Source organism: Carettochelys insculpta, chromosome 29, assembly GCF_033958435.1.
Source record: "Carettochelys insculpta isolate YL-2023 chromosome 29, ASM3395843v1, whole genome shotgun sequence".
NCBI lineage: Eukaryota > Metazoa > Chordata > Testudines > Carettochelyidae > Carettochelys > Carettochelys insculpta.
The window spans coordinates 10,297,228-10,320,465 of record NC_134165.1 but is presented as its reverse complement, the minus strand read 5'-3'; the positions used below and the strand labels follow the sequence as shown (position 1 = coordinate 10,320,465).

General features: G+C 43.2%; 2 protein-coding genes across 21 annotated transcripts in view; both read left to right on the top strand.

The window, feature by feature from the left end:
• Positions 1-23,238, top strand: part of HOXC5 (homeobox C5) — a 75,937-nt gene that overhangs the window by 4,973 nt on the left and 47,726 nt on the right. For 4 of the 19 annotated variants that reach the window (XR_012642770.1, XR_012642773.1, XR_012642768.1 and 1 more), the window contains exon 1: positions 16,196-16,300. The exons of 10 other annotated variants lie outside the window; for them this stretch is intronic. Coding sequence is in view for 1 of the 9 variants with exons in the window: in XM_074979544.1 (XP_074835645.1) it covers positions 11,132-11,588; positions 12,256-12,470 (672 nt within the window). In the remaining 8 variants the exon portion in view is untranslated. Of the gene's footprint in view, positions 1-11,103; positions 11,589-12,255; positions 12,679-16,171; positions 16,301-23,238 lie in introns of those variants that run through there. 5 more of the 19 variants (XR_012642775.1, XR_012642766.1, XM_074979544.1 and 2 more) reach the window with 4 other exon arrangements.
• LOC142002978 (homeobox protein Hox-C6-like) lies at positions 5,306-8,680 on the top strand. Of its 2 annotated transcripts, none has more exons than XM_074979543.1 (2): positions 5,306-6,872; positions 7,668-8,680. In XM_074979543.1, exons 1-2 carry the CDS (start codon positions 6,473-6,475, stop codon positions 7,982-7,984), a joined length of 717 nt encoding a protein of 238 aa, XP_074835644.1. In that variant the 5' UTR covers positions 5,306-6,472; the 3' UTR covers positions 7,985-8,680. The 2 variants fall into 2 exon arrangements, with proteins under 2 accessions (XP_074835644.1, XP_074835643.1); XM_074979542.1 differs by having other exon boundaries at positions 7,644-8,680.

Sequence of the window (23,238 nt, the reverse complement as noted above, 5' to 3'; positions counted from 1 at the left end):
CTGAACGGTACTTCAAAAAGTTTGGCCTCTAAAAGCTGATTGAAATTCCTCCGTTGCACTTTATATCTATTCACTAGAAGTTTTCTTCCCCCTCACTTTCTTTTTAAAAGCTCCTTTCCTTCCATGTTCCCGTGTTTTAAATCATTCCAATGTACGTGCAGTCATAAAAATAGATAAGGCATGTCAACTTGGGAACGAGATTTCCCCCCCTTGAAAATATGAGTGTATTTAAGCAAATCCTGAAATATTAAATTGCAACTCGATTAAAGACCATGCAAATGTGTAAATTCAACAAAGAGCAGAGGTTGTCGCCAAATATATGGCTTCATTCGGTCTAAGTGATCGCCCCTGAAAAAAGCATCATTAAGGCATCTAATATTGTTTCCTGAATTATTATTTTTTACTCGCGACCTGAGATTAAATTTCTGCTTTAGGATCGGCGAACAATAAAAGAAAAAAAAAAAGCTGCCTATAGTTAATGACAACGATTTTTCATTGTTGAGTTATCCTTCCAGAACGTAATAAAATGGTCTTCCTTTTATTTTTAATCTGTACACCGACCATAAATAGTCGCGTGTCTATAGCTAGAGTTATATAGATACAGATACACTGAATAATTTTAAGCTAGTTAACCACTGCTGGCGTCAGCTCAGTGACGTCATACATGCAGCTATCTTGAATGTCCTAACCGCCGCCCCCCACCCCCCTCCAAACCACAAACCAGGATCGCCGGGAATATTTTCAGGCAACCGAACAGAACATCTAAGATAAACAATAGTTTTCTGAAATGCACAGGGCACTGGGATGCTACAGTGATACCCGCCTTTAACATGTGAGGCAGAACATACATGCGATACAAGCTGATGCATTCATTCGTCAAAATAGATGGGGCGGGTGGAATGTAGCAATGCTTTTTACTAGATCAAATGGAAGAAAAAAGTCCCTACTTTTTGATTTTAAGGGATTCTATTTGCAGATACACCAGGCAACACTCACTTATTTTGCTTTTATCCACGCCTTAGCTGGGTTTTCCTCCGCACTGAGCATGTTTATTCATAAGTGCATTTAATTATCAAACATTTGACATAACTGTTACATTGAAAATTGGATTATACCCATGCATTACTCATAATTGCATAGCACGTGGAAGGTGCAGAAGCTAACTTTAGCTGCAACATTGTTACTTGGCAATTTAAGACAAAGGGGAGTTCCATTTCTCCGGAGAGGTTTCGATTCTGGCTTCTTTTGTTGGGGAGCCGGCCACCAATAAATCTGGTAAGGAAAAAATAAATAAATCCACAGATTAGCAATGGTATTTCAGGCATCATAACTGTCTATTTCACTTAGAATACGAATTCAAATGAATATAAAGAAACTCTCCACTACCTTAGAAACTTTAGTAGGAAAAAAGGAATAAATTAAATAGCGCAATAGCTTAATTTATCTCCCCCCCCCACCCCGCCCCGCCAACTCCCAGTTTCCTGTTTATGAGATATGTGTTTTGACAGATTCCAGAATTCTGTCTTCTTCTTCTTTTTTTTCCTTCTTCTGGAAATGTGCGCAGTGATTACAGAATGGCTCTCGCAAACTTGCAGCAGCTCCGTTCCCCTGTTACCTTAGAACTGTTATTTTTCAGTTCTGGAAGTTAATTCAAAGGTTTGTACATTAAACTTTTTTTGTGCGTAGTAATAATGAGGTGATAGCGAAATCTTTTCTTTCTTTCTTTCTAAATAACAGTACATAAGACAAAGTATGTTTAAACTTATTTCCATCAGCCAGGCAACAAAATCAGTAAAATGGCTGGTGAGTAGAAACTACTCTTTATACAAAATTTGAAATACACTTGATGGTAAATATTGTCTTTCTAATCGGTCTCTCGAGATATTAAATGCACTTGCATACAGGACTGCAGAAAAGGCGTTTATATAATAGTAATATTATTACTAATAGTAAATATTTTATAGTATTAATTATTATGATTATTAAAGTCTCCTAGGAAAGAGGTGAAAGTGAGAAAAGAGAGAGCTCTATTATTGCTAATTATTGTTCTCTGCACCTTTGTCAAGAAGATGCCTTGAAGTGGCAAATAACCCTGCCAAATAGCCTGTCCCTTTCAGAACTATCTGTCTGCAACCTTGAAATAAAGTTTAAACAGTCCATCAAGCGCTGAATAGAAAGTATGCGCTAGATTTCCTCTTCTATTTTAATCAAAAGCTGCCAGACTCTTCCTTCTAGGGTATAATTACTGCAATATAACTTAAGGGGGGAAAAAAAGCGACTCAAAGCAATGCAAAACATTTCAGGTTGGGAAACAGTGCGGCCCATGACGCAGATTGTGCCGAGTAATCCTCAAATAGATTTTCGTTTTTATCTCTTTTTTAAAATAAGCTCTCTTTAAAAGAACGGCAACATTTGACTAGAGAAAGTCCTTGCTATAAAAATACAGGGATAAAACAATAAACAGAGGGCAAGAACTCACGTGCGCAGTACATGTCAAGGTTAAAAAAAGAGAGAGCTCAGAGATATAAGGTGAGATCAGCTAAAATCAGGAAGAAAGTTAATTACATCACGTGTTTACGTCTAACAGCCGTAAAATATTCAGCTCAGAAATGCACAGCACCTCTTTCTCTAGTCTACATACTATGTGTGAGTATATGTGCATTAATGCACTCATTTCTTGCATGTATAGCTGGGTATGTGCATGCAAAAAGAATTTCTGGTTGGACTATCCACATTCGTTCTATATAATGTATGTGTCTATACATGCACACATATATAATTCAGACAGATATTCAACATATAAATTCTCTTTGCACACACACTCTTTAGTCTGTACTCTCCCTCATACACGCACACAAACACACACGTGGAATACTAATCAGTAAATTCAAAATACAAACATTTTCTCGTCGCTCACACCTCCAGAATGTTCAAATTATATTCCTACTGCACAGAACGTCGCCGTAAACACTTCTGCCCCATAGTAACTTTTGGGGCAGGATAAACGCACCCAAAGACAGCCTGGATTTATGTACAAGTAGACTTCTACAGCGCTGGCTAACAGAGTGTGATTGCTTTTGACTGCAGTTGTGTTATTGGTCATTCTGACTAACAGACAACAAACTCATTCCCTCTTCAAACAAACAGACAGGCGTCTGAATTTGCATTCAGGATCTAAGCAGAATAGGAATCTGACAGTAGCGCTTTATTAAGACTGGAGGGTGTCTGTGTGTGCAGGGGGAGGACGATTTGGGTTTGTTTCCTTCCAGTAATTAGTGGGGACAGAGAACACATGTGTTGGGATTGCATTTGTGAAGCCTTTTTTTCTAATTCAGGTCTTCAATTCACTAATTATAGCTGGGAGAGAGAGAAAAAAATTCTCCCGACACATATTTTTCTTTTTTCCCCTTGTGAACATCAGGGTGTGTGTGTGTGTGTGAGCGTGTGTGTTGCGTGAGTGCGCGTGTATGTGCTGGGGAACAGGAATATGGCTTATGAGAAGTGGATGTTATTTCAGATTTCTGTGGGCTTTTTATTTTCTGGGAACAAAGAGCAACTGCTATTAAAGAACTACTCGAGGACTTGTGCATATTTCCACTGCTGTGTAGCAGTTTTAATAAAACATCTGTTCTTGCTTCTGCTGATGAGTTTACATAATTGTTTGCAGACCAATTTAACCAGAAATAGCCCTAGATATTTCCCTATACACGTTTTCATGGGGGAAAAATATAAATACCTTTTGCTAGTGACATACCTTGATGAAACACTTTCGAGAAACCCCAGTACTACTTAAAATATAGATTGACTAAAAATCTAGTGCATTTAAAAGGCTAGATTGAGACTGGTGATGCCCGCTCATATTTGCAGGAGGGGTTTTTATTTTCCACCCAAGAAACCTGATTTTTTCAGCAGGGAAAGCCTTCTATTTTAAGTTTCTTTACGGCAGCTGTTTTCTGTTCACTATAAATCGACCAGACTTTTAAGCCTTGCCCTCTGTTTAGAGAAGTAATAAAACACTTAACTTCCTCCACTCCCCGTCCCGCGGTTATCACGCAGGTCTTTAATACAACAGCACCTATACAAAAATTAATCCCGCCAAGCAGACTTTCCCCGAAACTTTAATAAGTCTGGGATTCTTATAAACGCCTCACTATTAGGTGAAATAAGCCACATGAACCAAACTCCATATAGGGTCTTGTCTATGTATCTTTCAAGGGTACCTGAGCTACTTTCAATTCATTCTCCAAGTGTATTTGGACCATAAGTAATGCATAAGGTAAGGCAACATACCAAGAGGATCTCCATGCATGCATGCCTTCATTCAGCTTATTGTACACAGGTTCATCTCTGGAAGCAGAGACCACTGATATCTTTGGTTTCCAAAGTAACCATGGTCTCCACTGAGCTTGTTCTTCTAGGCCATGTACATCCATGCATATATTCACAGTTCTAATCTAGATCACATCTACGCATCAGCAGACACATGCATCTGCTTGGATGTGCAACTTGTCAACACCAGGGGGATAACCTGGGTCCCTTTTTTGTTCCATTTTGTTGTGTTTCCATAACTGCCCTCGTCAAATGGCTGGGGAAGAGGGAGGAGCGGGTAGGGACAAGAAACCAAAATCAGCTTCGTTTAGGGGGAAATACCAGGAAATCTTCTCCACAGGCATAATTCCTATCTCTGGACCAGGCTGGCCACAAGTTGAGTCCTGCAGGGTGGGAACCAAGCTGGTCAACAGTGCTGAATAACATGGTGTGCACTTCCAAGCGAGCTTTTTTTTTTTTTGGTTAGAAACTTTATTTTATTTTTCTAGTGACACTCAAGGGAAGCCTTAATGTTATAGAAGATGAATACACGAGGCTTTTTTTTTTTTCAGTTGTAGTCTCGTTTATGGCTTTATTGCCACCATTGATTACTTTGCTTTGTTACACAGAGGAAAAAGATCATAAAATCCTTTGGCATCCGGGTTCCGGTTATAGCTAGGGGGAAAATATAGCTTTCCCCCTCTTCTTTGTAAACTAAAATCTTTTAGGGGAGACATCGCTTAAAAGAGATTAGAGATATTGACTAACAGCAAGAAAACACATTCAGCTGTTCGAATTTGTACCATGCCCCCTGGAGCCTGCATCTCAGCAGAACTCGACACAAATCCCCAAATTTTAAAATCAACCCTGCCCGAGAAGGAAAAAAAAAGAGGCCAAGGGTTCCCTGCCATAATTGAATTTTTAAATAGCAAGCCACGAGAATGATGAATATACCTTGCAATATTTACAGATCAGCAGGTATGTTTTACATTTAAGGAGCAATTTATGGGACTGGGTTGAAATTAAAATGAGATTAGCTGCCTCCATTTCAATTAGTTCGAGGTGCAATTCACCAGGAGAAGAGATAATATAATCCTCTTTTAATCTAACTAAACATTTGCAAAGGAAGTTCCCTAAATCTGTTGTAAATATCTGAAACCATAAATTGATGCAAACGTAAACACGAGGTGCTTGTCTTCTCCCAGTGCCTCAAAATGCCCTTACATCGCACACAGGAAAAGTGTGAGTTTTGTTGTGGTTGCTGTTGAAAATGTAAATATATTCTCACAGTGCCAACCACTGAAAATTACCAGGGAAATATTCAGGTCAGGAATGTCAAACTGCACTAAAAGAGAACGTCCAGCTTCCAGACTAATGTGAATTCGGATTGTTGTCTTTTTTTTTTTTAATTACAATGTTCTTTCCCTAATCCATAGTTCAGGGAAGCTTTAAATGCCACATTATCAGCTGAGCAGTCGCCATGTTTTTTTTTTCTTTTTGATCCCTTTATGCAATATTTTCCTCGTAAAGAACACAACCACTTGATTCCATAATATTGACCAACCCTCTATGAGGAAACGAAGAAAGATGGATAATTTATGGATTAATATGCTGTGGGCACCTGAGATTTATTACTTTGAATTCTGGGCTATTTTGCTGCCAGATAACAGGAAAACATAAAAAAAAATTCTGTACTTTCAAAGCTGTGCTTTTTTTAAAAAAAAAGAAAGAAAGAAAACAAGAAAGAAGGAGAGCGAGCGAGCGAGCGAGCGAGATAGCGAGAGAGAGAAAGTTAGATTGGGTTGTGAAATTTCAAATTTAATTCAGAGTTGTTTTTTATCTTGAAGAGTCCCTCCCGCCCCGCTTCAAACCCCCCCCCCACGCACTTAATATTTGCTCCCCCCTTCTTCCAAACCATCTTATATTTAGAATTTCAAGACTTACTTCCAATGCATACTTAGTTTCAACTGGGGAATCAACACAAGCAAAAGCAATTTTTCCCTTTCTTGACATCTAGCTTCCTATTGGCTCCAATCGGGTCAGCTGACTTTGTCATTTTGTCTGTCCTGGAGTAGAGCCTTCCCTATAACAATCTAGTTCAGGCTACAAACTGGAGACAGAAATAAATATTAAAGAAATCATACACCCAGGTATAGGGGACGGTATGAATTCCTATTTTACAAACCCCTCGTTATCTTGCCATCTAACCAGTGGCCAGGATGTGCTACCCAATGTAGCCCTCAATTCAACGGCTTATGACCCCGTCAGGCATTTTTCTACCTATGGAGCAGCCGTTGCTCAAAACCGGATTTACTCTTCTCCTTTTTATTCACCGCAAGATAATGTTGTGTTTAGCTCCAGCCGAGGACCCTATGACTATGGATCTAATGCTTTTTACCAAGAAAAAGACATGCTTTCCAGCTGCAGGCAAAATTCTATGGGACACAATACACAGACTTCCATTCCACAGGATTTTACCAGTGACCAAAACAGGAACACTTCGCAAGAACAAAAAACTAGCATTCAAATATATCCCTGGATGCAACGCATGAACTCCCACAGTGGTAAGTTTTACAGCTTGGAGATATAAATTAAATAAACTGAACCATCTTTACGACCATCTCCCGAGCAGAACAGGCTCAGCTACTTTTTATGGCCCTATAAAAACAATAATATAGCTCCTTCACAGTTGCCGCTACAGGCCTTTTATTTGTTAAGTTGTTGCAAGCAAATATGGCTTGTTATGCTCTTTCTAATTAAAAGACTCCGAGAGTGTAAAATATCTGTAATAAAGTGCACCGAGCTCTGCTTTGGAGTTAAGTACAAAATATTACGTGGGAGAAATAAGTTTTAATGATTGGTGAGTAGGGACCTTTTTTATATACACGGGGACGGGAAGGTCTGTAAGAAAGGGCCCCTCCCTGTGACAGAGTCCTACAAGGGAATTTGTGAAATTGTGTTGCACACACAGAAGAGGAAGAATCTATTTCTAGAACGCAAGGCAACACTTTTTTTGGGGGGGACTCTAGTTTTCTTCTCTCCATCTCTGACTCTCTGGTAGGTGGGAGAATTAAAGCAATTAATTAAAGCAAGACACCCTCCAAAGCTTTGCAAGGAGTAGCACGCCTAGGTGGGAATTTGTGTTGCAGGGGCTGAGTGTGTTAACTTGACGCTGGGCAAAGAGGAGCTAAGAACTTGGGGCGGGGGGGTGGGGAGTAATGACAATAGGGATGTGGGATCCGAGGGGAGGGGATGGAAGGGAGGGTCGAGGTTGTGATTGCAGTGGTAAAAATAGAGGTTTGCTTTGGTCTGGATGTCTCACTAATGAGTTTTAGTTTGCCTTGTTTCCGAATCCCTAGGAGTCGGCTATGGAGCGGATCGCAGGAGGGGTCGTCAGATCTATTCCCGCTACCAGACCCTGGAACTGGAGAAGGAATTCCATTTCAACCGCTACTTGACCAGGCGGAGGCGGATCGAGATCGCCAACGCACTTTGCCTAACGGAACGTCAGATCAAAATCTGGTTCCAGAACAGGAGGATGAAATGGAAAAAAGAAAGTAACTTGAGTTCCACTCTGTCGGGGGGAGCAGGCGCAGGCGCCGGGGCAGCTGCGGATAGCTTGGGGGCCAAGGAAGAGAAACGAGAAGAGACAGAGGAGGAAAAACAAAAGGAGTGAAAATCGACGGCTAAGCCCTCTTATACCCCCCCTCCAGCCCAGCCCCCACCCCTCCTCGCAAACACGCTGTATTTATCACTGGCACAACGTATAGGGTTGGCTACATTAAAAATATAAGAGTCCAACGTGGACATGAAAGACAGACCTTCCCCTCTCCCCGGTATTCAGCTCAGATCTCACGCCACAGCCCCCCTTAGGTTTGACTTTAAACCCTGCCCTGCACTCATCTTGCCCAGTTGTCTAACTTTAAGGACTGTGTTGATAGCCACACGGTTTTCTCCCTGAAAAGAAATTGGCTCGCAGGAGGCAGGACACCCTGAAGAGCTGCCTCGCTGTGTTGGGATGACCCTTGTAAAATGGACTCTCTGCAGTTGTTGGGTTATTATGGTCACCCAAAAAACCACCGAATTTCCTCCCATGTTGAAAAGAATGCCCTGAAATCTCTTTCCACGTAAATATAGCATCTCCAAGAGTAACCTAATTGTATTTAAACAATACCTGGCTCATCATTGCAAACTGTGACAGTTTATGTGTGAATATTTTTAGCTGTATTTGTGGTATCTTGTATTTATATTTATGTTTAGCACTGTAATGTTCAACAGTATAAAGTGAATGGAGGTCTATAGCAGTAGAAAAAAGAAATCTTGTGTTACACCCTCTCATGTATAAAGATCATGTCCAGAGGACTACTGTTGAGTATTTAATAAAACTGAATATTATTTTTAAAGTTTACAGACTGGCCTCTGAGATTCAATTGGAACCCCTCCTGGTGATAAGAGCCTGTTAAAAAGTTTACTTATTCTCTGCGTGTTCTTTCCCCCCAAATCAAATTCCTTTATCCTTCCCCACCCCCATCCCTCCTCCATACTTCCCTCATTCAAAAATATTCCGAAAGGGTTTTGCTTTGTCGCTTGTATTTTGTCTTGTTACTGTATTGTTAAAGGACATAACGAGTCTATCCCATACCTTTCCTTTTTTAAGAAAGGGGGGGAAATAAGAAATAAGGTTTCCCAAAGTTCAAATAGTATTTTTATTGCAATCCTCCTTAGTCAATTCACAGATCAAAATGTTTATTGCTGTTACTGAATAAACAAACAAACAAACAAGCAAAGAAGCCATTTGAAATTGCGGATGAACACTCAGCTTGAGGCAATCCCACACAGTTTTCCAGAATTCTTAGCCCATTTCTTCAGAGCAGCTGGCACTCAGGGGAGGGTAATTGACAATATCATGCTATGAAATAAACAATGCTCACATTACACTACGGTGTGTCGTAGACTTCTGTGTTACGAAGGATTGAGCACAACTTACATTTTATGTCCTCTGTGGGATACTTGGTACATAGGCATTTTACCAGTGGCACGAACATCCTGTATCCTGCACTCAGTGGGATAGAGGCATGTCTGTCAAGCCGCACCATAATCTTTTAAAGTTTGTATCAAACAACCAGGGTTCGGCGGAATTCAGTCGAAATAAAAAGCCCAGAGAGGTTCCTGGTCCCATAGTTTACTTATTTTCCACCCCCGCTTGTTTACGTTACAGAAAGCGGCGTAAGAAAGCAGGGTAACCCAGGCGTTTACAAAGCAATCCTTTCGGTACACAGCAGAGAAAACAGGCAGGTTAGAAACAAACAAAGAAACAAGCAAACTATTGTTTTCCCAGTCTAAACTGTCATATAAAAATAAAAGTTTTTCTAGCTACGTGACCGCCACAGACTTTAAAGCAACAGCCTTTGGAATGGGTGGTAACGGTTGTCATTCTGCTATATTGTGGCACACACGTAGGCAGTCTGGAAAAAGGGATCCGATTTTAATGCAATAATTTAATTAACTGCCCCCGAGAAGCAGATCTGATGTCTCAATGAGCACGGTGCTCAGGTCTCCCTACTTCCTCCAGCAGCAAACTGCAGTGGTAAAGGTGGTAGAAATTATAAACTTTCGCTCTTGACTACAGCTACATGACAGAAACAGCCTGTGCTTAACACTTCAGAGCTTTTTGTCACCTGTACCGAAGATAAGGCGTTGCTCGTGTTTATTTCATTTACCTAAGCTATGAAATATTTATGGAGAGGGACCTTGATAGGATTCGCTGCCACTGAATACATACACTGATATGAACGCATACCACAGCACACACACAGAGAGAGACACAGAGCTAGCGTGCGTATTCCCTTCTGCTGTGTAGAGGTGCATGTTACAGGAGATTGAGATGACACATCCTAGGCACATTCATATGCACAATGTCTGTATACATCTATGCATTATATTCAGTGTATGTGCTATTTGGAATGTCCTGTCCGAGATGCAGATTGCTCCCAATACATGGCACATATTATTTATAGATATGAATACAGGAGCTGATGCATTATTCTGACAAAACAAACTATGGCTGACCGTTCACCCTAACGCGTCTTGAGAACTAGGAAAACTAAAGCGTTTCGTGCTACAGCAAACGCCCAGGCAGCTCTCTGGTCCTGCCGACGTGCTCACCCACACACACCTACGAGCCACGCTTCCCACCCGGACACGCGTGGGGGCATGCGTGTCTCCCCCGGTGCATGGCCACCCTGCGTCGTTGTGAGAGCCACACCATACATGCGCACAAAGAAAAGAACATCTTTTTTGCATGGAGCCTCCCCGGCTTAAGCCCACACCGAGGCAAAGCAAAAGCCGTCCACGTCCGCTCGTGAAGCTCTGTCGGCACAAAACGAGCCAAATCTTCCGTCTCTCTGAGAGGCTACAGACTTTTTAATCTATGCTGCCCCGCTACACCCCAGCCCAACGCGTGCAGTGAGGGGCCCGGGCACGGCGTATTTCACGAAGCGTTGTACCACAGGCCTGGCACCAGGTGACGCTATAGTCTCGTTGTCTTGGTTTTTGTACGTGGGGCCTTTCGGTTGCGTTGCCAACATATCAGATCCCTCTCGCAGGCTTCCATCAATAACCTCCTGGGGTCATCAAGCCAAATTTATGACTGGCCCACACCGTCACGTGACTCTATTTAAACATGCCATATTTGGGCAGCGCACATAGAATAAAGAAAGAAGAATCTCCACCTATAAATTCTGCACTTTAGAGAACAAAAAACCCCCTGAACTTCAAAGGGCCACAAATCAAGCCTAATCAAAAGGGTGCAAAAAAATCCGACATGAGTTCTTACGTAGCCAATTCGTTCTATAAGCAAAGTCCAAATGCTCCTGCCTATACCATGCAAAGTTATAGGAATTATGGATCTGTGTCTGAGGTTCAGTCATCCAGGTATTGCTACAGTGGGCTGGATTTAAGCATCACATTCCCATCCTCTGGTTCTTCCAACTCTCTGAACGGTTTGGACATGTCTTCAAGCCCTAGAAATAACCCCGAGCGACCTTCCTGTACAGTCATGGGTTCTTCAGGCCGCTCTCTAGCCAGAGACGACCAGACTCCTCTAAACCCAGGAATTTACGGTCAGAAGGCTGGTAACACGGCGCTGGAGGACAGATCTAAGAGCGCTAGCGAGATCAAAGCGGAGCCGGTGCAAACTACACAACAAGGAGGGCAACAACTGCAGCAGCAGCCACCACCACAAATATATCCGTGGATGACCAAACTACACATGAGCCATGGTAAACTTTCACTTCTTGATTTTGTTTCACAGGGTTTGCCTTGGTTTTATAGGCCATACGGGGCAAATAATAAAAAAAACCGAAGGTCGTAAATTTTACGACTAAGGCATCAATTGCTCGTAAAACTGTCCACTAAAAGGCTTAGAGGCTATATACGCCCAAATTTATGACAGCATAATTGGATCATAGAAACAAAACGTGTATAAAAGGCAATATTCCGATTTTTGGAGGGGGGTTTAAAAATACACACGGTCTTTCAGCCTTCTCTTTTTTAAAAATATATATAGATTAAACAAAAAACATATAAAAAGTCAGCCCGTCTATGGAGACTTGGCTTTTCCTCTGCCACCCTCTCCAGGATAAAAATCCAGCCCAGGAAAATAATTTCCCTCTTTTTGCACACTTACTTAGCCTGTAACAGGAAACAGGTTCCCTTCTGACCCGTCTGCCTGCGTTTGATCTTTAAAGAAAACCCATATAAACTTTGGTGGGAAAGTGTTTCTAAAAGGAGAAGTTTACACGTTGACCCTGGACAAACCTTGGTGTCCTGGGCAGATACAATTGTCCTGGGCATTACCAAGGAGATTTGTTTATAGTCTGTTGTGTTGTTATTTATTTCTGAAACAGAACTGTTTTGGCTTTTCATGTGGTGTCTTTTATTTTCCAGAAACAGATGGCAAACGTTCCAGAACGAGTTATACTCGCTACCAAACTCTGGAACTAGAAAAAGAATTTCATTTCAACAGATACCTCACACGGCGGAGGCGCATTGAAATAGCCAACAACCTGTGCTTAAACGAAAGGCAGATCAAAATCTGGTTTCAGAACCGGAGAATGAAGTGGAAGAAAGATTCCAAATTGAAAAGCAAAGATTCCCTCTAAGCAGAAGGGCGGCTCTCCGAGGAGAGTCCATACGCATATACACGAGTTTTGTTGTAATCTACCTTCAGAAAACTTTTCTTGTTGGGGTGGGGAGGGGGTCGTATTGCTGAATGGACTGTGTTACATACCCTCACAAATCCATCAGACAAAGGAGTTCTCTTATTAGTATGCAAAAACCTGCCCTTAGCTTCATGCAGAAATTCGTGTAAAGAGCTTCATGGCACTCAATGTTCTAACCTGTATGTTCTTTTTTGGGGTGGGGGAGGAAGGGGGTTTATAATAATAATAATAATAATAACCGTCATAATAATGTTGCTCAAAAACAAGCCGCAGAACTAATGGGGTGTATTTTATCAGTACTGTCATAGTAACAACAACAACAATAACAAGCTGCCTAGGAGAGACCTAACGCAGAGTAAGTCGTCTAAAGTCACCGAATCTTCCTTAACTGTTTGCTTAACCTTAATAGAAGAAGAAAAATGCTGATATATTTTACTTGTATGCAAATTAACCTCTGTATCCTGGAGTCCTACATAAAAGACCTGACATCTCTACTTTCACTTTCTGAAGTCTAAAAGAAAAATGTTTACCTTGTACGTGGCTTGGTTACGTCCACAGCTTATATCCTAGATGCACTTGTCCTCAAACAGGGCAAAAACTCTGAGAGGCTTTGTTTTTTGTTTGTTAGTTTGTTTGGTTCGGGCTTAGATTTCCTTGTTTTATTATTTGCATATGAAAAGACAGGACTGGACTATGAAATAATCGGCCTGAATCTGCGCAGGGAAGTAAAGCATGGGTGGGGTGAGCGGAGAATGAATTGTCTGGACCTAATATTATTGTGTATTTATTTGTTGCGTAATTAATGTAGATTCGCTAAATGCTAAAAGTATATAAAAAAGCAAAAAAAGTTATACATCTTTGTTTACATGTAGTCCATCTTAATAACTCCCCCCGCAATAATGTACTCCGCATATTTATTTGGTTGAAGTTGCATATGTGAGAGACCATGGAACTTATATTTTGTCATATTAAATAAACCCTGAAGAATACCAAACTTTGGCGTGCCCGCGGAGAAAACCTCCGTGTGCGGATTTTCTTGTATTCAATTCCTGCTGCAAGCGGCCTTAAAAATCTCTCTGGAGATAACGGGGGCCGAACGCCCTTTCTGTGCACTTCTATATCTTCAGTCTTCGAAGCTAGGGGTATTTTCAATGTTGGGGGGTCTTCGCCCTGTAGAGTACGAGAGAAGACCGCCACTTCCAAGGCACAGGTAATATGGCAGCTTTGGCTTTGGTTTGGGACTCGGTATTCCTTTCCCCCCCGGCTGACAGAAGGTCTCTTCTGCCAGGAAGATGGTTTTCAAAGACTGCCACAAATGTATAGCCCAGGAAAAAAATCCCCTCCCTAAAGCAGGCTAGTTTATACCGCTGGACGCTCTTTGAACAGGTTGAGAAGCAACTTAAGCCCGGTCAGGCGCAACTCCCACTGGGCGTGTTGTGGTAGGGGTGCACCGGGCCGCTTCGTGACTGTAGGCCTTACCCTTATTCCCATTGAATCCCATGGTAAAACTTCCATTTACTTAAGTGATAGCAGGACGAGGCCCATATTCCAACAGAGGCTGAGGGTGAAAGTCCGGACCCACTTCATCCAATGGCAAAATTCCCAAAGGCTTCAATGGGGCTAGGATTTCAGCCGCCAGGTTGGGAAAGGAAGTGTGGGGCAGACTCTTGAACGTGCCGTTTGTGAAAGTCAGTACAAAATGACATTTCTTTGGCGATTAAAAACCTGTACTGGAACCCCTGATACTTCAAGAAAAAAAGTCTATTTAAAGCCACTATTTTTCCAATTCCTTGCAAAAATTATCAGATTATTATTATTATCGTAACTGTGCTTATTTTTAGTATTTAACGTGACTGACCTAATTTAATACTCCTGAGGTTTGTTTTATGTGTATGCACACACACACGTATATACACACACACCATTCTCTAGCGTGTGTGTATGTGTATATATATATATATATATATATATATATATGAACGCACACACACACACACACACACACACACACGCCCACCCACAGGGAGAGAGAGAATGGTGTGTGTGTATGCACACAAATAGGTATAGACAGATATACAACATGTATTTGTCTAGACCTGTGTATATACACACATGCTAGCCGGATAGACATCCCACACTCCTAAGGTCATCTTTGGAGTGTCTTGAGAACAATTTACAGTAGAAACAAATGCTTCAAGAAGCCAATAGCTCCATAAAACTTTATAGCATTTCCTTTACACATTTCCAACAATGGAACAATTTCCTGAACCTGGAAACAAAAGTTTCTTTTAGTGACAGCCTGGAAGTCTTTAAGGGTACAATGAGTACTACGTGCTCCAGTATGGAATGTCTCTCTGACGTTCTGTCCCTAGCTCACCCTATACTTTTTATTTATGTATTTCTATACTTGTTTATTTATTATTAGGCACCTTACAAGTCTCGAACAATGCTTTCAGAAAGGCTGTGACATTTAATTTTATTGTCATTTAGCAGTCAGTTGGAAATCTCTTTTATTTTTCTGGCAGAACTGTCATTTTCCCGTCCATTACAGTGAAATACTGCTAAGCAAATCAAAACTAGGTTTGTAAATTTCATTCTGCCTGAACCAGTTTTTGCTTAACGCTCTGGCCCTCTGACTATGTGGGCCTTGGGTAATTACAAATAGAATAATAGAGTCCTTTAACTATTCCTTGTAGGTTTTTATTTTCTACCCATGCTGTGTAAATCTATTGAGAAATTGCTCAAGCACAGAAAATAATTTGGCGGATGCTGGTGGCTGTTCGCTACTCACGTAGTTCTGTGTCTAGTCTGATCCTTCTGTCTGTGAAACAGTTTGTGTTAAATCGTCAACAACGTCTTTCTTTTCTGTTTGACCGCTAAACTGTCAAGCAACAATTAGACCTGACAGTTAAGGGTTAACACAATCCGACCAATTTTTGCCATATCTGAGGGAGGAGTGGGTTTTGTAGGGCTTCTTTTGTTGTTGTTGTTGTTGTTGTTGCTGCTGCTGCTTTTTTAAAAACCTAACACGCACGACTCCAAACTTTCTCATTGTCATCGGGCGAAGCGGCAGTGTATTTATGATTAATTAGGTTAAACTGCCTTTCCTGAAGAAGGGAGGGGGAGATGGATTAATTTCAACCTCTCTTCTTTTTAAAGAGTCATGTTCCAAGACTGATTCATTTTTGATTGTTGTTCTTGCTACTTTCTCGAGAGAATTTTTTTCTCCCCTGCCTGCCTCTCTACCCTTTCCGAAAGATCTCTGAAAACAAGAAGGAAATAAAAAATGACTTACCTTTTCCGTGTCAACCCAGTGTGAACTTAAAATGGCCCCAAAAATCAAACAGACCAAAGTTCCATTTTTTTTTTAAAAATCCCGCATTGTTATGACTATTAACATCATCATAATTATTGAGCAAAGGCCTTTTAGTTTAACTGAGAACATGAGAACATTAGCAGAAATACCCATGGCTTCAATGTGAATTTAGTAGTTTAAAACTTTTGAAGGTTATTTATGTGGATGGCCCTAAGCAAAAGCCCTGAATGGCTCCCAGAGAACACGTGATGTCATTAAACTAAGTTTTATGGTTTGGGGGAGCTGACAAACCCACAATATATTTACATCATATATAATCTTAACTGTCCACCATCGCAGCTGCTAGAGCTGTTTAATGCTGGGACAGTGGGACAAGGCATTTAGTGTGGATTACGGCGTCTCAGACTGCTGTTAGTGAAGGTACATCTTACCAAATGGATCCCAAGCGTTCTCAGTAAGTTAATTTCGCCCCCCCTCCTTTTTCCCCCTCCCCTCGCTTTCTGGGGGAAAAAATCCATGGCACCCAGTGAGTGTGATTAAAATAGAACGTTAAGGGCGGACGGGCATAAAACTCTGCTTATACAGGGGGCTGGGGGGAGAGCGGTTCTAAACGTAGGACTTTACTGCTTTTGCTGTCGGATCAGCTGCTACGTATGCCGCTTTAAAGTAACAGGGAAGGCGTATAAGGCGAACGGCCGTCAGGGACCTTATCTAGAAGGAATATCAGATGCCACCCCCCTCCTCCCCCAGGGCTTGTGGAAATTAGATAAGGCCAGAAAGCTCCGTATAGTACTGGGTAAGCAACCCCCCCCCCCCCAACTCCACCTTCCCTGCGGTCAATAAAATGCTTAAAGAAAACGAAAGGTGTGGGGGGAGCAACTGGGTTTTGCTTTCCCCCATGGAGTTCCAGTGAAATCCGAGCAGCTCACTTCGGTTCGGGCTTGACGGTTTGGTTGTTTGCTGGCTTGTTTGTCGTCGTCGTCGTTGTTGTTGTTGTTGTTGTTGTTGTTGTAAAGGACCACAATCTAGAGCTTGCTTTAAAAAAGGTTTCCCGGGTGGCTGAGTGCATGCGCATTGCCGAGCAGAGACGCTCTCCTTTGAAGCTGTTGGCAGGTGTGTGGTGAGAGGCAGGAGCTCAGAGCTTGGAACTAGGCCGAAGAATTTGTAAACTCCCTCTGGCAGAGCAGGTCTAAGGCGGTAGAGACGTGGCATTTTTCTTTCCTTCTTCAGAAGAACGATAGGATCAGATCCCGAAGGCAGCTTTTGGACTAGGCGATCTTGTCTTACTCGTCTTGTCTCCTTGGCTTAAGGAAACCAGATTCCTCCAATGGATCGGTTCCAAACTCCAGCCATGGAGGGGGAGGGTCGAAAGGAGCTATCGAAAACGGGGCAGGCTGCAATCCAACCCCTGTTTAAATTGGGGTTACCTTATGAAAAAGAGGACCCCCCTAAGAGGTAGTGTACCTGTATCAGAATCGACCAAGTCACCGTTGCATTCCTGCCTTACAGTATATAGAGTCAGAGAGAGGTGGGCCTGTTAGCTTGTATCTTCATAAAACAGTTCTGTATAGCATACAAAATACATTCATACCAGGTGAGTTGATAGGCGTTGCTACAGACACTCTCCCTCTCAGGGGGGTCCTCTTGTTTCCCAGGTGGGATATGGTAACCCTATGAAGTAGATGGGTGATCTGGGTGGTTTACCTTCAATATTTTACGCAGCACACCTGAGCAGAGGTCCTTGCGGGAAGGCAGGTCCGGAGGTCCTATCTGAAAGCTGACCACCTCGTGGTCATAGTCAGACGGGTCATATTTGGGGGTGGGGGTGGGGGGGATCAGGCGAGGCAGCAATGACTGGCGATAGGTGAGAATCCCTGCCGTGGTCCAAGTTCTACTTCCAGGGGGAATCTCGGTTTGTTCACGTCATATTTCCCCTCCAGTTCAGACCGGTGACTACGCAGGACAGAGCTCTCCGAACCCAAGTGTCAAGGGAAGGGTGTAAGCCTAGAAAGAGCTGGGGCTTCGTCTGGTTTTATTGGAGTCCAACTCGCGATCAAACGGCCCCTTGGGGTAAACAACGAAGTGAAAAGAGGACGTGTTTTCCGAGTTCAAAGGAACAGGAAGGAGGGGGGATCGGGCGGTGTGGAGAGTCGGGTGTTTATGTGTGAAGATATAAAATGTTTGGCTGCGCTTGAAAGAGAGAGAAATTGACGCGTGGAGGGGCTGGCGGAGGGGCGGGGGGAAGTATGCAGACCAAGAGCTCACAGTTAGATGCCTGAATCTAGGAGCTGGACTTTCTGAAGTGTTCAAAACCCAGTAGATCCTCCTGAGAACAATGGACAAACACAGAAGAACAATGGGGGAAACCCCATTATTCTTCATAGGAGCTTCTTGGGAGCTGGTCCTCTGACCCAAAGGGTCCAATCCTGCATCTCTGCACCCCACAAAAAACTCAAACCAAACCAAACAAACAAAACCACACTCGTGGAGTTGGGGAGAAGATCCTGCCCAGTAAGCTTTAAGGTCTTGCTTCCCCAAACTGTCATGAAAAGGATATACCTGGAGAAAAGAGGAGTACCTCCAATCAAACAGCTTTCCTTTTCATCAGGGATGAGGAAAGCAGGACCCTCCTATATTGGAAAGGTTGTAACCGCACTCCCATCACGGGAAAGCAAGTTGAACGGTGGCCACAGGCCTCTCTCTTTTTATAGGTAGGCCCTATCTTTCAGGTAGGTGCTGCTGGTGTTACTTATAGCCTTGACTAGTTTTTAAAGGTGATCTAAAGCCTCTAGCCTCGGATCAAGGCTCTGATCCCATCCACACAGCTGGACAACACACCCACTAGACTTCAATCAGATTCAGGCCTAAAGACTCCTTATCTAGTTACTTAGGTAGGGATAAAGATCCAACCCTTTTCAATAAACAGCAGCACTTGCTGAGTCCTTCAGTAAGGTTCTCCATTAATTTAATTAATTGTGCTCATCCTGGAGCCAGATTCTGTCTCCCTTCACCAGAGTAAATAAGGAGGCATTCAGGATTTACAGCCCACAGAGCAGAATTCACCATTGCCCAGCTGTTCCTACACTCCTTCAGATAGGTTGTTCTTTGTAGAGGCACAGGTGAGATCCTAGCCCCACTGCAAAAGTGACATGGACTTGAATGGGGACAGGTTCTCAGGTGTGTGCACTAAAATGTACCAGACTTTTAGCGTTTTGGTTAGGGGAAGTTCCCATTGAAGCATATGCTAATTTTGCCTGAACAAAGACGATTGGGGGTACACTATTGAAGTTGCTGCAGGGCTACACCTACATGTGCCCCCAAAAGTACACCCTTCCTGTGTATGCTGTATATAAAGTGTCACCTGAGAGATATGCACAGTAATTTAGTGTGAGTGCAGAGAGCCCTACCTACTTATTAAATGCAGGAAAAACACTGGGCCTAATTCACCATGACCTGGAACTTCATTGACTTCTGAATAGTTACAAGATGGGACTGTTCCCTGCTGGTAACTTAATGGCATTTATTTTTTAAAGATTTGACCTGGTTCTCCATAAGGGGCCAAATCTCCAAGAGCTTTGCCCGCCCCCCCCACCCCCAAGAACCAGGAGTTCCCCAGCGTTCCTCTTATGGCCTGGTATTTTTATCCCTTGAAAAGCTGCGGGGGCCAGCCTACAGCCACCACCATATGTGTGCACATCTGCCCCTCCCCCACCTCTGTGCGAAGCTGGATCTGGTCTCGTGGTGGCATGAGGGCTTTCTGGCGAGAGATCTCCCTTCTGTGGAAGGGGAGCGGCGTTTGGCCTGCTCTTTGCAACAAAACTTGAGCGGTTGCCGGAAGGAGAAGTGGAAAGGTACCGGAGGGGTGCCATGATTTCTGAGTGGGGGTGGGGGAGGAGGAGAAGGATTGAGAACAAAGAAATATTGTGCCCACGCGATCCTTCCTTTCTACCTCTGCAAACCAACCAGACTGAGGTCACCTCTGCTGCTCCCATTGAACGGGCATCAGTCCGGAGTGTCACCGGTTTAAGTTTGGGCTGGGTGGAGTAGCCGCTTGGGAAGCCGGGGGAGGCCAGGAAAGAGACGCCCGGAAATAAATCGCTCCCCCTTTCTTAGCCTTCTTGTCCTTTCGCTACGCAAAATGCAGCCACGCTGCCAGACAGTCGCCGGGCGCGGTAGCTTGTAGTTCTCCGCGGGCGAGGGCGCGTGGGTTCCATGCTGCGCAGTGCTGGGTGAACGTGGTAGGAGCTGAGCTGTTTCGTCTGCGGCTGGCGTCAATGCACGTCTGGGATCCATCCCGCACGTGGGCTTCCCCCTTCCCCCGTTTTTTTGTTTTGTTTTGTTTTTTGTTTTTGTTTTAATTTTCCTTGCGTGGCCTCCAACTTGCACAACAATGGAGGTGCTGGAGGCTTTAATTTATTCAGGATTTGTGAACGTGGAGGAGTTACATATTCAACCCCCTCGTTTCTCCATATATAAAAGTTATTTTAATACTTCCGATGACCACTCCTCTACCTTGCAAGAGAACACCCCAGCCTAATTCGGCATCTTCACGAAAGAGTGAATGTTCTGTATGGCAGGCAGATTCCCAGGGTTTCAATGAATTAGGAAGTTTCCTCAGACGGGCAAACGTGACACTTATTTAAAAATAGTCATTTCGGTCTTGCTTGCAAAGAGTGATCCCTGTAGGTTGCTGGTTGCTCTTTCTCTTCCACCTAACTCTGAGTTTCTGGGGGAGGGAAGGATTTCTCACCCACAGAGAAACGGGTACAATTGGTTTTCACCTGGACGTCGTATTCACACAGTCTGTTATTTATTTGTGCTTTAAGAACAAGATTGAGCTGGGGCAGGCCTCTCTAGTTCATTTCATCTTCTCCAATGGGGAAGTTCTTGCCAGATGAAATCATCCACTTTTAATTTAGCTTTCTCCAGAGCTAAATATTTCTGAAGGGTTATGATCAATGCAATGTCTCTGCTTCCATCCCTGTGACTCTTCGCTGCATGATTATTTTCCTTAATGTATATGTGGTTGGCTAACATTTCTCCACGAGAAGATGGAAAGTTAGCCTGGAAGATTTGTGTACCTTACGCTCAAGGACCGTCGCAGGCATGCGCAAAGTGAAGTCACGTGGTCATGGCTTGCCAGTCGCTAGACAGGGTCTGCACATGCCCTGACAGCTATTAAAAACAAAAATTAAACATTTTTGATTAGAGGAGGCACATGTGACATTCGCCCAGGTGTGTCACTGTCTCTGTCACTTACACTGCCCCGCCCCAAGCAGGTAGTACAACATTAGCCTGAGCTTGACATTTTATCCAATGTTTCACCGTTTGGGTTTTTTTTTATTGGAACATAAATACAGTCCAAGTTTTGCCACCGATCGAGGATAAATCACAGTGCTCAGTATTAATCTTTGGATGCTGTCAGGTGGGATAGTTGAGATTCGGAGGCGTTCTGCTTAATTTGGAATGACAATTGAGCTGAACCCCCCGCTGCACTGAAATTACTGTAACTGAAAAATATTCACACGTAACCTTTGAAACTACCTGTTTGGGGAAAGGAGAGGGGCTATGGCGTTGAAAGAAGAACATTTTACCACGCTAAAATCCTGCAGTTCGTGCTGGGAACATTTGTGTGAAAGGCAAAGAGACTAAACAAAATAAAAAAAGAACCAGGAAGACAGAAAACGATGAGTTAGCAACTCCAAAACTGCAGCAATTGCGAGTCAATATAATTGGGCTTCGTGCTATTATAACAGTGGGAATATATTATTGTCTACGTAAAAACCAACCACCATCTGTGCTGCCTTTAACAAGACTTGCTACTGAAAGACCCTCATTCCGTTTTTTGTTTTTGTTTTTAAAGTAGGGTTATAACTTTTTCATCACCCTCAGAAGATTTGTAGGGGACAGTTACCAAAGATGTGTTATATTCCAAAAGCAAACCTTTACATAGTCCTCCAGAGCCACCATATTTGACGTACAAAGGGGCGGGGGTTACAGCAGAGACAGGACCTGAATATTTCCAAGCAATCCTTTGTAAGGCAAATTTAAGAAGGAATATTTTCCAATTGTCCTCCTTTGGGGGGAAGAAAAAAGAATGGAAAGTGAACGCGTGTGCTTTGGTTTCAATGCTACAGCCATGATGACAAATAACCCCTCAAGGCATCTAAAGCACGAGCCGAGTATTGCCAAGGGTAAGAAGTAAATATTGATACTGAATAAAGTCTAGGACGCTCGGAGGTTTGTTATAGCTTTCAGCCGCTGCGGGGCTGACACGGGAAGAAAGTTTTGCGACTTGAAAATACTCTTTCGGGAGAGTGTTTCCTTGGTTAGAAGTAGTCATGATTAAGGTTTTTTTTCTCTTAAATCTAGGGCTGTAGCTGGTAAATTATTGGCACTTCCTCCGCAGATTTGGCTGCTTTGGTTTTTAAACCTGAAGAACACGTTTGAGAACAGTTGATCAGACTCAACAAACTACCGATCACCCCCAGTGCTACTTGCCGCTGAATGAATTAAAAATGAAGAAAGTTCATAGTAAAAAGTCCTCTTTTGCAAGAAAATCCCTGGGCATCTGAGTTACCCACATGAGCGGAACCCTCATGGTTTAAGTGTGGCGATGAATCTCGGGGGGTGGAGTTGGCGGGGAAGAAGCAGCAAGAACAAATCAAACTATCCAGTTCAAAGAAGGTCCCCACCGAGGGTGCGACCAGACAGTCAGTTGGCTGCTCTCGGTTATTTTCCCACTGGGTTTTAACCATCACCCCCCCCTCCTTCTCTCTGTTAAGACCCCCGGTGCCTATGCAGATTGTACTGCTGGACTGATTGGATCGATTTGGTATCCGATCCTGCAGCAGCCTTCCTGTCAAATGATAGTTTGATCGGGGTTTTCCCGGTCAAGAGTTGAATTCCGAGTTATCGATTATTTTTTTTTTAACTTGCGATTTCCCTCTCCCCTGGCAGATATGAACGTAGGTTCCCTTCTCGCCCCCGCCCGCACAGGAGCTGCCCACCCGGGTGCCCGCCAGATCGCTTCTTCATTTAGGAGGACGCCCTGCCCTGGCGACTGCCCCTTTCATTATTCCATTCATAAGCTCGTTGGTGTTTTCAATCCCGTGTTTGTTTTCCCAGCCGACCCCACGCGTGAGCGGAGCCGAGCCGGCGAGATATTTTTTGATCTAAATGAAGAGAGCTCAATTTATGCCCCCACCAGAGTCTTTATTCCGTATCTGTTCCTTTTCTCCTCTCCTTTGGCACCTACAGCGCTCCGCAGACACAGCCCTCTCTTGGCACTTCACTGATTTCTCTAATTCGTGTGTCAGCCACAAAATAATCACACGGGGAGGAGAAAACAGCCACTGTTGACCTCTGTATTTATTTCTGGCCGCGGCAGGG

Bases quoted from the DNA above. Each gene is read 5' to 3' on its own strand.
- LOC142002978 (XM_074979542.1), top strand. From the start codon at position 6,473: ATGAATTCCTATTTTACAAACCCCTCGTTATCTTGCCATCTAACCAGT. The intron at 6,873-7,643 runs GTAAGTTTTACA...AATGAGTTTTAG, and splicing joins ACGCATGAACTCCCACAGTG to TTTGCCTTGTTTCCGAATCC.